Source organism: Pungitius pungitius, chromosome 6 (assembly GCF_949316345.1).
Source record: "Pungitius pungitius chromosome 6, fPunPun2.1, whole genome shotgun sequence".
Lineage (NCBI taxonomy): Eukaryota > Metazoa > Chordata > Actinopteri > Perciformes > Gasterosteidae > Pungitius > Pungitius pungitius.
In genome coordinates this window covers 16936548-16949539 of record NC_084905.1, presented here as the reverse complement: position 1 = coordinate 16949539, position 12992 = coordinate 16936548, and the positions used below count along the sequence as shown (strand labels likewise).

General features: G+C 47.6%; 1 protein-coding gene across 2 annotated transcripts in view; it reads right to left on the bottom strand.

Moving 5' to 3' along the window:
* reln (reelin) overlaps positions 1 to 12706 on the bottom strand; it is an 80069-nt gene extending 67363 nt beyond the window's left edge. For both annotated transcript variants that reach the window (XM_062563207.1, XM_062563208.1), the window contains exons 1-2: positions 12517 to 12706; positions 11434 to 11706 (exon numbers count right to left, since the gene is read on the bottom strand). In XM_062563207.1, coding sequence (XP_062419191.1) covers positions 11434 to 11683 — 250 coding nt within the window. In that variant the 5' untranslated portion in view covers positions 11684 to 11706; positions 12517 to 12706. The remainder of the gene's footprint in view (positions 1 to 11433; positions 11707 to 12516) is intronic.
* Between the last annotated feature and the right edge of the window lie 286 nt (positions 12707 to 12992).

Here is a 12992-nt window from a genome sequence, read left to right as displayed (position 1 = left end):
GATAACAGGATTCGGCAGAGCGAGCAACACACGTCCATAACGTGAATTACTGTCAAAGAAATCCCCCATTTTTTTTTTTGTAATCAAGTCAATTTCCGAGGACACCCTTTAGGTTGCAAATGGATGTAAGTTTTTTCCTGGCAACAATCTGGATAAAGATAGCCGACCATCTGACCCATATCCCACTGGCAGACACACACGTGCCCCAGAGAGGATCAGGAAATGGAGTCCAGACCACGGGGAAGCTATAGTCCCATCTGTTTCCACGCCTCTGCCACTCTCAGGGTGCCGCTTCACATTGAGCTTCGTGAAATGGTCCGAACCGTCAGTCACCTGAGCATGACACCTTGAAAGGATGGCGTTTTTGCTGCTTTAGAGAAGGGAACCACACTCCTCTGGAGCACAGGAAGATGCAGAGAAAACTGCAAGTATGAATGTCTCTCTGCAGTTACAGAAGATTGTGTGGGAAGTGTGTTTCTGCACATATATGTGTCATGTGGTGTTCTAGTCAGGTATCATTTCATTGCGTAACCTTCTGGAACCATCCTGGCCTGCTGGCACTGCCATCTGCTGCTGTGAAACACTAGATCACTGACAACCTACCAGCCACCGAGCTTCTACAGGTCTGCTTAACGGCAACATCTTGAACCTTTTTTTTTGGTTGAAAGCAATTCATCACTGGCGACCAGTTCACAGGTCCTCGATCGCATACAGAGATCGTAATGTGTGGCCTAGACTTGTTTTTGGTCCAATTTGATGAGGTCCCCCTGTGTTTACCGAGGAGGGAAGTCGAAGGCTCACTGCCTCGCCGACTTGGCTTCACCCCTGCAACAGCCGTGGAGGGAAAACAGGAGTGAAGAGGCCGTTCTGTCACAAACATCCTGTTCCTCACACATTATCTGCTTCAGAATCACATTTCATTGTGCTGCTCTCGTTCCATGCAAATGTAGGCGTGTGTCTGTTTACATTCATATGAGCACATGTGAATCTGCAAGCGACATCCTGGTTATATGATTCTGTACACATTCTTATTGATATGCCGAAAAGGTCAGCGTTTTATTTATAAGGAAGATCCCACCCATCAACACGGCATACCCACTAATGGAAAAGGCCAAATCACGGTTTCTAACCTGAACACTGCATGTTCAGAGGAAGCACAACCCGTTGGGACAACTCAAAGACTCTTCTCTTTACCTTTCAGGGGCTTTGATGGCACATTTTCTTTTAACATTATTCATTGGTTCGTTGTGCAGAGGACTCAAACAGCATGCAGATACCATCAAAGTACTAATCTCCGCTCTGTAACTTTAAAGGGGTTTTGTTAATCTACAGTTCTGTTATATGGACCTTGTCTTCATCAATCTTGATGACATCTAGATAGAAACAACAGCTGAAAGGCTCATATATACACTATACATATAGAATAATAAGACAACTGAATAGCAAAATAATAGAGGCCCAAGGCAGCAAGCAACAGAATCCTGCATAATTACTAGATCCGATAAAGGTTTACAAAGGAGTCAGTAAAGGCAACATCATCTGGAATCATATCCATAAATGATTCTTTCCCTCTGTTGCTTGTGATCAACACCATGTGATCCGTTGACAGAAAAGAGGCTTCAGACATCCAGCCCTGATGAGAAAATCATCCTCTTTTACTTATCAGAGCCAATTTAAGGTGCTAACGCTCTACAACAAGCCAACAGGAGAATGAGAAACTATTTAATTCTAAACGCAGGTTACGGAGAAGTAACACTTTAAAAGGCTTTGCCTTCAGAGACCAAATCAAAGGAATGTGGGAACAAACTGAAAGCCCAGTCAGCCTCAAAAACTGGAGTCAGACCAAACCACAACTCCTTACACAGTGCAAAGACACACAAAACACACACACACAGGCATTTTTCACATATTTGTCATTTGTATTCAACCCGTCAACAACACTACACATCAATACACGTGTGTAAACAGAACACACACTCATAGACAATCCCACTGAGTCGACCCTGTGGCCAGATGTGAAGGTGAGCACAGACTCAATTCAGACATTGGACATGGACCAACACTTGTTGCATAACTGTCTTTCCATCTCACCTGCTCCATTGGGACCTGCCCTGATAGGAAACAGGATGGAGGCAATGAGGGCCAACTTGTCAACCACGGACTGATATAACCACACCGGCTGCTATGTCCCTCCCGGGGACAGCAGGCCACGTAGCCCGAGTGACCTTCAACCCTTTCTTACAGCTGGTCCGCCCCCGACCTCCCACCCCTGAGCTGACCATGACCGGAGACACTTAGGACGAGACGAGAAGTCCTTTTCTTCATTTTTAAGATGAATGCCATTGCAATGAATGTTTATTGGGAATTAGAAGGACTTTAGTCAAATGTATATACAATATGACAATAAATAAAACATGGATGAAGTTGTAGTCACTGCATACATGACTGTTGTGAAGTACAGGAGTAAACAGCTTGAAACAGGAAATCTAGTCCATCGATGTTAAAGTCCTCCACACAAACAGAAGAAAAGACTAAATTCAAAGTCAGAAACCTTGACAATCTCAAATTTAACGAGGAATGCTATTTGATTATTTCCAACAGAGATATTCATATTTCACTTAAGGTCTTTGCTTATTTTTGCTGAATTTCCACCACTTTATTTCAGACATTGCATATTCCAGGCTCACCTAAGGTTTGTGAGATGAAAGAGAATAAGTGAGTAAGTTTGCATCAGGTGCACCTGCCCTCATTTTAGCCGTCCTCGTGGGCTGACACTTCAAACTGCAGTTTTTATCACAGCATCAATCTGGACTTTTCAACAGTTTCAGCCTTTTGAAAAGTAAGAGACATGGTGCTCATTCTGTGTAGGACAGCAATTATTGATAGTGTTTAAAAAACAACTGAGTTTTTTTTGCAGTATGTTTGGCTTTCAAAAATGTCAGCTTTTTTTTGGCATACAAAATGAATCTGCAAATAGGTCCATGTTTACCTGTCCATTTACCTCACATAGTAATATCTGAACCAAGCTTGGAACGCCTACTTGCCAGAAACATCCGGACACATCTCTGTTTGTAAAACCAGAGAACCCCTCTGCGCTTACTGCTGTCCACACATCTGTGTACATAGGAGCACATACACACCGCACAAACTCAGGCCCAAGCTGCCCACAGTATTACAGGCTGACTATCAGAGATATGATAGCTCAAATATGAATAATGGAAATGCCCATTTACTCACGGGTTCACTTTCCATCCCTGCACCATCCATCTTTCTCAGCATCTCTTCCACAGCCACAGCCTTTACTCTCCTCTGTGTGTGTGTGTGAGTGTGTATGTGTACATAGTTAGGAGACTATGTGCTATAATCTGACCCATTATTTAAAAACAAGTCAGGTACAATGTGATGCATTACATAATCATAAATGAATAAATTGCACACTATGTCAAATAGCCATCCTATGGACCATACCAACCGGTCCCATTTAGCCTTCAACTGAAAACGCCCACGGGTCTCTATTAGCTCACAGATGTAGTTGAAAGACAACATGAAAAGTGTTATTCAACAAGAATATTTGATTTCAGTCCTCGATCTTTACGCAATCCTGAGTTTGGCCAATTCTTGAAAGAACTGAAAGACGTCCCGGGAGTTGGAAAGGAAGGCAGGATATTGTGCCTCACTATTTTGCTCTCCGCTCCCTGCTCTTTCTTGGCATGAAAATTACAGATTATGGCCAACTAAGTGAAAACGTACTGACATTAGTCAAAGTCTGACATGCCTCCATAGCTTTTGGGTAGAAATGTTTTGGGTGGAGGGAACGCGACACAGCGGTATGAACGGGAGGGTTTCAGAGAGAGCAGAGAGGAAAGATTGATTTCTAATTAACAAGCTGGTCGCAGTAATGAAAAACTAGATGGTCTTTACTGGCAGTGGATCAATGGGGAGCATTTCTCCTGACATCCAGTCTTAATCACACCAGCTCAGCATGGTAAGGATGCACTCATTGCTGTAATTAACACTGTCACGCTCCCTCCATCACCCATCTCCCGTCCCCACCTCTTCTCTATCTCAGACCTCCGCTGTCACCCGATAGCAACAATCACTTTGTGACTCCTGTGGTCCTGTGGTCGAGACAAAGTGATGCGTGCATATAAAAGACCGTCAAAGACATATTGTGGTGCTCTTGCTTGAACCTTGCCCCTGTTAAAAGGTATACCAGGTATAGGGGTTTTAAATGAGGTTTTGTTCTTCTGAGACACTTCCGTACTTCGGAGCGGTCGTCCTCTCATATCAGAGGCAGCCTCACGTTCCTCTGTGGGAGGAAGAGTCAGGGAAGACTACCTGGAGTGTAGTGAGACACACTGGTGAAGTCCCGCTTCTTCTTGTTCTGTGAGACACGCAATCAAACACCTGCTCCACTGAGGTGTGAGACATGCTGCTCCTCTGGGTAACTGAGTAGAAACTGGCCATCTTTTATTTATTGATGTCATTTGAAACGCTTGCCTTACAAAAATCTTTCGGGTAAAGCCTCTAAAGCAAGATAAATGTACTAATATTTATTTTCCTCGACGAACCTCTGTGGATTTTCTAATCCTGCGTTACGGGCTCGCTGGTGTCACATAGACCTGTGGGGGGGCGGAGGTTTCATAGGTGGGATTTCACAACAGAGCATTAGGGGAATGATGTATTTCCAGGGACCCTGTTAACACTAACCCCCCCTTACCCAATACGTGCGAGCTTGTGCATGTGTGCGGATGTGTAATCTGCCTCAGCCAGCCTGCCCTGTCTCTGTGGGCAGAGTGGGTCTGGCTGTTTGAAGGAGGCTGGGGCTGAATGGCGGGTGGGGTGGGGGGGTGGGTGGGGTGGGTAGAGCTGGGACTAATCCGTTGGAGCCACGCGACGTGTGCCCCAGCACCTACCCAGTTGCACCATGCTGCCTCCTCTGTAGTGGGTCCATTGGAGCGCTACAAGGCCCCCTGAATGCTATCAGCACAGACGACACGCTGCCCCCCCCCCAAGCAGGGATTACAGCTCTCTCAATAAAGCCGCCAGGAGGAGGATCCAGAGCAAGGGGAGGTGGTACACAGTCCTCCAACAGGAACTCCATTCTCTAAAAGGAAGAGGCCATGGGCAAAGCCGACACGCTAATCAACAGCGGCTGGGAAACCACCCCGTGAGAAGGACACGTCCAACGCCAAGGATGGGGAGGAGGGAAGAAAGCTTTAAAAAGCATCCATCTCTTTTCAAAATCCGGCTTAGGGCCACTTGGTCCTCCTTAAGAAGAATGAACACTGGTCCATTGTCCTGAGGAAGATTGGGATTGGGACATTAGCATGAGTTTGCATGAGGAGCCCATGATGTTGTGTGTGGAGCGGGTACTTGTGCTTCCTGTGATGAAAACAACCCAAAAAATAACCGTTGCAATTATGTTTACAACCTGTTTGTAAGTTGAAAGTAAACATCAAAGGAGCAGAGGAAAGGAAGGGGAGCGGGGGGGGGGGGGGGGGGGCTTTATGTGCCAATAAAAAATAATTCAGATAGACTGCGTTCCTTGTGTGTAAATACACTGTGGTTGGGATCCTTCAGGCTGCGGAGCATGTTGTGTGGGCTGTGTGAGTCGGGGTTGTTTCTCACCAGGCTTCACTGCGGGGACCGATGCAAATTCAACGCTACAATTAAATAAATAATTCCTCACCAAACTTAAGCTTCAGCAAACAGTAATGTGAGTGAGTAACCCATCAAAAATGCTGCTAAATGCTTTGGGCATCAGACGTGGAACGACTAATAATTTCACCATATTTTTGGCAGTTTTTATATTATTATAGTCTTGCCAGGAGTGGAATCTTTGTTAGGGTTTCTGCGGTCTGAAGCCCAAACCTCCGGACACAACGGAAACACAGCAAGCGGGAACATAGAAGGACAGCAGGAGCCCAGCATCTGCACGCCCCGGCCTTTTTTTTTTTTTTTTTTATCAACAGAGAGGCACTCCAAACCAGGCAAACCCCCAAAAGGCAAGTGCACACACTCCAACATTCTGAAAATACTTACGCCCACTCATCTGCCCACTCATAAAAGTTCCTGACAACACAGCTCACAAATGCTTGTAAAGAGCTTCCTTGTTTTGGCTGCAATATGAATCCGCTTAGGAAATTGAAAATAAAAAGAAAGATGCGAGCGCCACCGCTGCCACTTGCCCAGATGAGACTGGCACCGGCCCACACCTCTGCCTGGCAGGGATCCACCCTGCTGCCTGCCATTTTTAGCTCTTTCTAGCACACCTGGCGCCGTCGCTGCCATCGATCTGGCACCGGCCTGGCAAAAGGCTAACAATGTCACCGTTATCGGAGTTGAGTCTCCGTTCCGTGATGCAGTGAATCAATTTTCCACTAATGTGGCGTACAGGTGACATCCGGGCCATTCTCGGCTTCAAATCCTTCCCGAGCTGCTGCAGTTCAACGTCTCTTCATGAGGAAGTGCAAAGAGCATCACACACGCGCGTCAGAGTGTGTGTGTGTGTGTGTGTGTGTGTCGGCAAGTCTGCTACGCATCACTAAATCACTACATGGCCATAGTATGCTATGGGTTATGATAACAACAGCATGTTTCTGTGACTCCTGAAAGGAGGAAAACAGTCCTGTTATCATGTCATATTCTGTAACATGGACAATTAGCAATTCTAATAGCTCGCTGATCATGACGTTTGTGCTCAGCGAGCGCAGCATCTCACCCGTCTCTGTGTCATGATGGATCACCCACTAAGAGCTGCGCGCATTGTGCATGGCCAAGCGTGCATTTGTGACAAAGAGAAGATTCCCAATGAATATCCATTATCATTTCTCGCCCATCTGCTCCTTCCTATGAAGGAAACTGGCATTTCTCAATTGGGTACAATGCTCTTTAAATGCTCCATTATTCAATGTCCACAACGCCAGAACACCCCAACACACCCAGCGAGCCCACGTGAACAGCGATACACTCGACACACTTCCCTCGACTCGGTGAAGTGACCCATTCAGACGCAGCAGCGGGGAGGCAGAGAGGCAGAAGAGCCGGGAAGCCAATGAATGCGCAGGTTCGTAACCACTTCATTGCGTGTTGCTTTTCCTTTGGTCACAAGAGATACAAATTAAACCATTAGCCTGTATCCCTGTACTCCTCACTCACTACTTACCTCCTTTTTCAGTCTCCCTATTCCCCCTAAACTGAATAAACTAGGCCAGTCTTTTTTAGACACGCAAGGAGGAAATAGATTGGCGGGACAGGAGAAAATTAGGGACACCAGGCAAATCTAATCACCCGTCAGGAACAGAGCTCCGAAGCAATGCGGCCCTCACACAAAGCGGTCAGAGGTCACTGAGCCGACCACGCAGCCGTCCCCTCGGAGGTTAAGTGCTGCGTGAGGCGACGCTGACGTCCGGCGGGCCGCTGAACGCGTCACAGCCGCCTGACGCCCCCCCCCCCCTTTTTTTTTGCGGTATTCGATGCACGCGTGAGGACGACTGTGATGTCTGCAAAGACTTGAAGGTGGCCACTGTTGTTTCAATGGTCCCGTGGTGCCGTGGCTTTAGTGATTTGACCCTGTACATAGCAAGATAGTGCCTGCTCTTCTCCGGCCTCGTGTCTGTGACCTTCTCTCTGACTTGTTGTTCTACCAGATATCGGGAAAAAAAACAAAAAAAACTCTTCCCCCCCAACCACGACAAGCAATCAACTTTGCAGATAGATAATGGGCTCTTTCCCATCACAAGGCACATTCAGTTGTTGCTGGTTGGGGGGGGGGGGGCAGGAGAGGAGCTGGAGTAATTCACAATGTCTAATCTGATAGGTTATCCTGGTGAGAGCTGATGGCATTTTGTGGGGGATGAATTTATCTCCAAGTTCCCATTAAGAATGTCATTTAGTCACATCGTCCAAATCTCCTTGAAATGTTGATTGTTTCTCGGGGCTCTTCAATCATTTGCACATGAAAAGGTCTGTAGAGACCATTGACAGATTGGTGTTGTCCGTTTCAGCCAGGTTTCTAAACGGCTCCCCTGTTTCACCGTCTCTCCCTTTCCCCCCGAACCACTGTGTTCCCTGCTGTTCTTCTTCTGCGGCGCTGTGGTATCGGGACACGCCTCCAAAAGACCTTTTTTTTTTACTTCAACGTGCGTACACCCAAACGCTTAAAGCTCTCCAAGCGCGACAGACACCAGACACAACGCTGGTTTCTTGTATAAACAGACATGCAGTATACTTTAAAATCACTGTCACAATAAACTCAGCGGCGGCTTTAATCACAAGTGCACAAGCATTACCTCCAAATGGGAAATTCCTCGAGACGCGAGGGCCCTCAATCAACCTCGCTGGCCCATTTTGTGCTCATGCCGCTCCATTTGTTCGGCCATTCTCAACGGACCGGCAGAGGACACCGCGCAGCCTTTCCACCACCACCACCGCTTTCTAAATCGTGCTGATCCTCTGCTCATGATTTGAATCAAATGCGCTTTACCAGAAAGGCCGCATGTTCTGATGCTAAAAGAGTCCCTTTGGGGGAATGTCGCCCATCCCCGCTCTGATTGACTGTGTTTGGAAACGGGGCTCGGAGGGGTTCGTGTTCGGATGTTGCTTCCTATAAACACGCGGTTGCTGTACGGAGAACAATCTCGCGTTCCCACAGCAGTTAAAACGAGGTCAAAGAGAGAATTTATGAAATAAAGAAGTTCTTCTTTCAAAAGTGGTTCAAAGGGGTCGTTTGATTATTCAGAGTACAGGCTCTAATCCCAGTGTGACCTTAGTTCATTTTTCCTCTCCTCTGAAACCTGAAGCTGGTTGTGGCCAGTATGTGTGCGTGTGTGTGTGTGTGTGACACTCGGTCTGCATTTGTCTGGTACAAGGATTGACCCTAGAGCCTGAATGGAAGCACACAAATCTTTTCATTTCTCCTCATTCCGTTTCCCAGCAATTCAGAGATTTCACAGTGTTCACAGTATTTCTGTTTCCATTTTGTCCACTGTGACCCTGCCAGTACACCCACCCTCTCAAACATTTTACACCGAGAGTATCGCAACCTCTCTTGGTCATTTCTTTCTCGTAGCTAAACACAGTAATCTTGTCTATAACACACACACACACACACACACACGCGCACCGAGAGTAAGCTGCCCACACACGGTCTTATCACTCAAAAGCAACAGAGAAGCGGGAAGCAGTGAGGTCAGGTCAGAAACCCAATTACTGTACAACAATTCTGCCTCAGAGAGTCTTCCTCTGGCTTCGGTTTCGGAGACACTCGCCTCCTGTCCCTTTAAGAAGGGGTCATTCCTCTCTTTTCTTTTTCTGACTTTCCCTCCCTTCAATAACAACCTCTATCGCTTTTTGCGCCGTCTCTTCAGTTTTCTTTTCTGCAGCCCGACAACAACCACACGGCCGGCATCTCTGATGCCTTCCGCCCACCATTTCCACATGCAGCTCTCTCAGTGGTTAGATCACACGTTGCTTTTAGAAGATTAAACCAAATGTAATCCAAAACTAAAGCCCGGGGAGCACATAGAAAGCAATGGGAGGGCGGAGGGGCGGGGGGGAACCAAATAGAAGAAGCACTGAAAAGAAAATGACACAAACACTTGCCTTTTCTTTCGCCAGAATATGTGAGTTATGGTTTCTTTCTATTCCTTTTTCTTATTCCTGCAGGGCAAGCAGATACAGAACAAGTCCACTGTAGAACTAACACCTGTACCTATATATATATATATATAGACCTGAAAAAATGCCCAACTCTTGTCACAATGAGCCTGGCAGTGACTGTGGTAAGCACATGAAAAGATGGATATAATGGTGAAGGTTTGAAAAGATGGGAAAATCAGAGACGGGGACTGGGATTGGTCCTGATTGAACAACTCAGCGCAGCAGCCAGCCATGTTTCACTTGCTCACTTGGCATTGATCCTTCAATCTCCGTACAAACTCATTGAAAACCCTGCAAATTTAACAATGAGGTGCCATCATGTGCCAAAACATGGGAAGGAGAAAAAAAAAAGAAAAAAAGTGAGCAGCTTGGAACCATGTCATTTTTTGGCGCTTGTATCTTATCTTCTCAATCCTCCCATCGTCATTTAAAGCTCCCCCAACTCCATCCGATCCCAGCCGTGGCCCCGTTTAAATCTGTCCCTCCACCCAGTCCACCACATTTCTGATGCTAATTACTTAAACCTCTCCGTGCGCTCTATCCCTCTATCCCTCCCAACCACCAGCTAGTTATTCAAATCGCTCCCCACCCACTCGATACAAGCCCGGCCCCAGTTAAAAGGTGCTTGACTGAAGGGTTGATCCGGGCTGTTGTTTTCAGATGGAGGATAATGCCGCTTCTTCCAGACTTCTCTCCTTCCCCCCCCCCCCCCTGTTTTCCTGGCCTTCTCATATCCTTTTCTTTTCATAAACAATTGCAGAAACTCTGCTGCGTGGATCTTTTTTTTTTTTTTTTTTTTTTAATCAAGAGGTTTATTTGCCATGATAAGGGATCGCAGTTGGATCGTGCATCATGTTACATTGCATCCACAGCTATTTCAAATTAGATTAAATACAACAAAGAGGGTTAGGAAAATATACGTGCAATGTGCACACAACGTGTGTATATTTACGGAAGTTAGATGAAATCAGTAATACACACACGTTATATATTCGACCCGAAGGAGAGCGCTGCATGGGAATGTGACCTCACTCGGTCTGTGGAGGCCTGTGCGAGTCACTGTCCTCAGTGTTAAGTGAGTGACGAGAGCGAGTGAGCAGTGATGATACAGTTTGGGAGGTTTGGGGGGGGGGACAATCATTTTCCAGGACCAGGTGCCAATGCGGGGGAAAGAGCACATTAATCTCTGACGTCTGAGTTCTGATTTCTAGGCTGCTCAGTTCGTCTGTTCGCACTCTTCGCCGCCCCCCCCCCCCCCCCTTCTCATCTCTCATTCAGTTGGAGGGATTCTGCTGTTATTCCTTTAGAGAAGCCACCTACACATAGAACATTGGGATCACACCTCAGTAAAAACACCAGAGCCGCTCACATCACTGAGCAGGAGTCCCACTCAGCATTTACTCATTACAGTTACATAAATGCTGGTTTCCAGCATCAGTCGCCCCACAAAACACCTGCAGGTTGACCGGGTTTGCTGGACCCGCGTGATCAGAACTGTTGATCACGCAGTTGGATTTATATCTTTTAAGTATTGTAGGCATTATCATTTTTGCTCATTTCAGCAATGTCAAGAAAGTATTCTGAATTTCAAAGTAAATTAAAACTATTTTCAGTAACACAAAAAATTTTAACACATTTTTTTTCCACCAGTGAAATCTACATTCAATATACTTCTTCTGTGTGACTCAAATCTTGAAAAGAATAGATCTAAAACATGCAACAACAAAAAATAAAATAAACGAAAGTGGACGCCAAAGGGTGTGTGCTCACCTTGGTACTCCTGTCCGGGGGTGTAGGCGATGGGGTTGCCCGTAATCTGCAGGGTGAGTAGTACCTCCCCCCCGCCTTCTGCCACCCCGATTCCATCCAGCTCCCCGTGGTGGGTGCACAGGAAGAAGAAGGGGTTGAAACGGGGGTAGAAGCTCGCAGGGGGCGCCCCGAAATCCATGCTGCTCCCCATGATCAGGGCCAGCAGGGCACAGCCTAAGGCACCCCCGAGAGAGGCCCGCGCCGCGGCCATCTGCCCTCACCAAGCGGGGGGGACTGGGGGGTGGGAGTGGGGGGGTGACGTTGGGTGGAGAGAGTTGAGGAGGGGGGGGGGGGGTGCGTGGGAGCGAAGGAAAGCACAGGTAGAGTTCCAGAGGACAGCTTTTGGGGTCCACAAGGCGAGTTCAAAGTCCAAAAGTACCTGCGTCAGAGTAAACGAGTGTGTGTGTGTGTGTGTGTGTGTGTAATATTGAGTGTGTGGGCTTGGCCGTCAGGAGGGACTGAGCAGCTCTGTTCTCCTGCTTCCTCTCCCTGTCCTACCTTCACTCTCGGGGAGTTCAGAGCTTCGCCTGTGCTGTCCTGCTCCGGCGTTTAAATACCACGCCCCCTCCCTCTGTTTCCCTCTCTCCTCCCTCCCTCCCTCCCTCCCTCCCTCTCGCTCTGACACCAGCTCCACGCGTGCTGTGTGAGCTCTACGAGGCGGCCTCCCTCCTCTTCTCTCCTCCCTCTACTCGGCCAGTTTATCACTCTGCCTTTTCCCTTAATCGTTTCCTCCCCCCCCCCCCCCTCACTTCTCTCCTTCTCCTTCACCTCTCACTAAACCACTGTGTTACTCCACATCGTATCCTCCCTCCCGAGACCTCGGCTCTTTGCGTCTGTTTGGTTTCTTCAAACCTGAAGCAGTTCGCTCCCTTTCGCCCTCCTCTCTTTCCTTTGTCTTTTTGCCCATCCAGCAGGCTTGTCCTCCTCTCCCACCCACTATCACACCTCCTTTCTCCCTCCCCTCTTCTTCCCTGTGTCTCTCTGCGGCTCTCCCACTTAGTCCCCCTCCCCTCACGCAATCTCCCTCTTTTTCCAACCCCGTACCTCGCTGTCTCTCCTCTTGTCCTCGGCAGCAGTCAGATGTGTTTTTCTTCTTCTCTGCTGTTTCTTTTTTTTTTTCGTCACGGTTTTTCCATCAGAATCTTCTTTTCCACAGTATTCTCCAACTTTTTTCTCCCTGTCACAGCAGTGTGCGCTGCCTCTCTGCTAGATCAACCCACCACCACAGTGCAGACACCCGCCATAATGCCCCCCCCCCCCCCCCCCCCCACCAGCCTCTGCTCCGGCTCAACAAATGACGGAGAAGTGCATCCTTCCAACGCCCTCCTCTCGCTCGCTTCCATCCAGGAATAAATACAAAAAACGGGGATCTGCACCCCTTGCACTTTTCCGCCGTGCCTTTCCTTCACGTCTCCCTTCCATCCATTTCTTGCTCTGTGTGATGCACTTACCATCGAATATTCTCTCGGCAGACGAGGCCTGCTGTATAATGTGGTTCCGCGGAGGAAACCACATTAAAT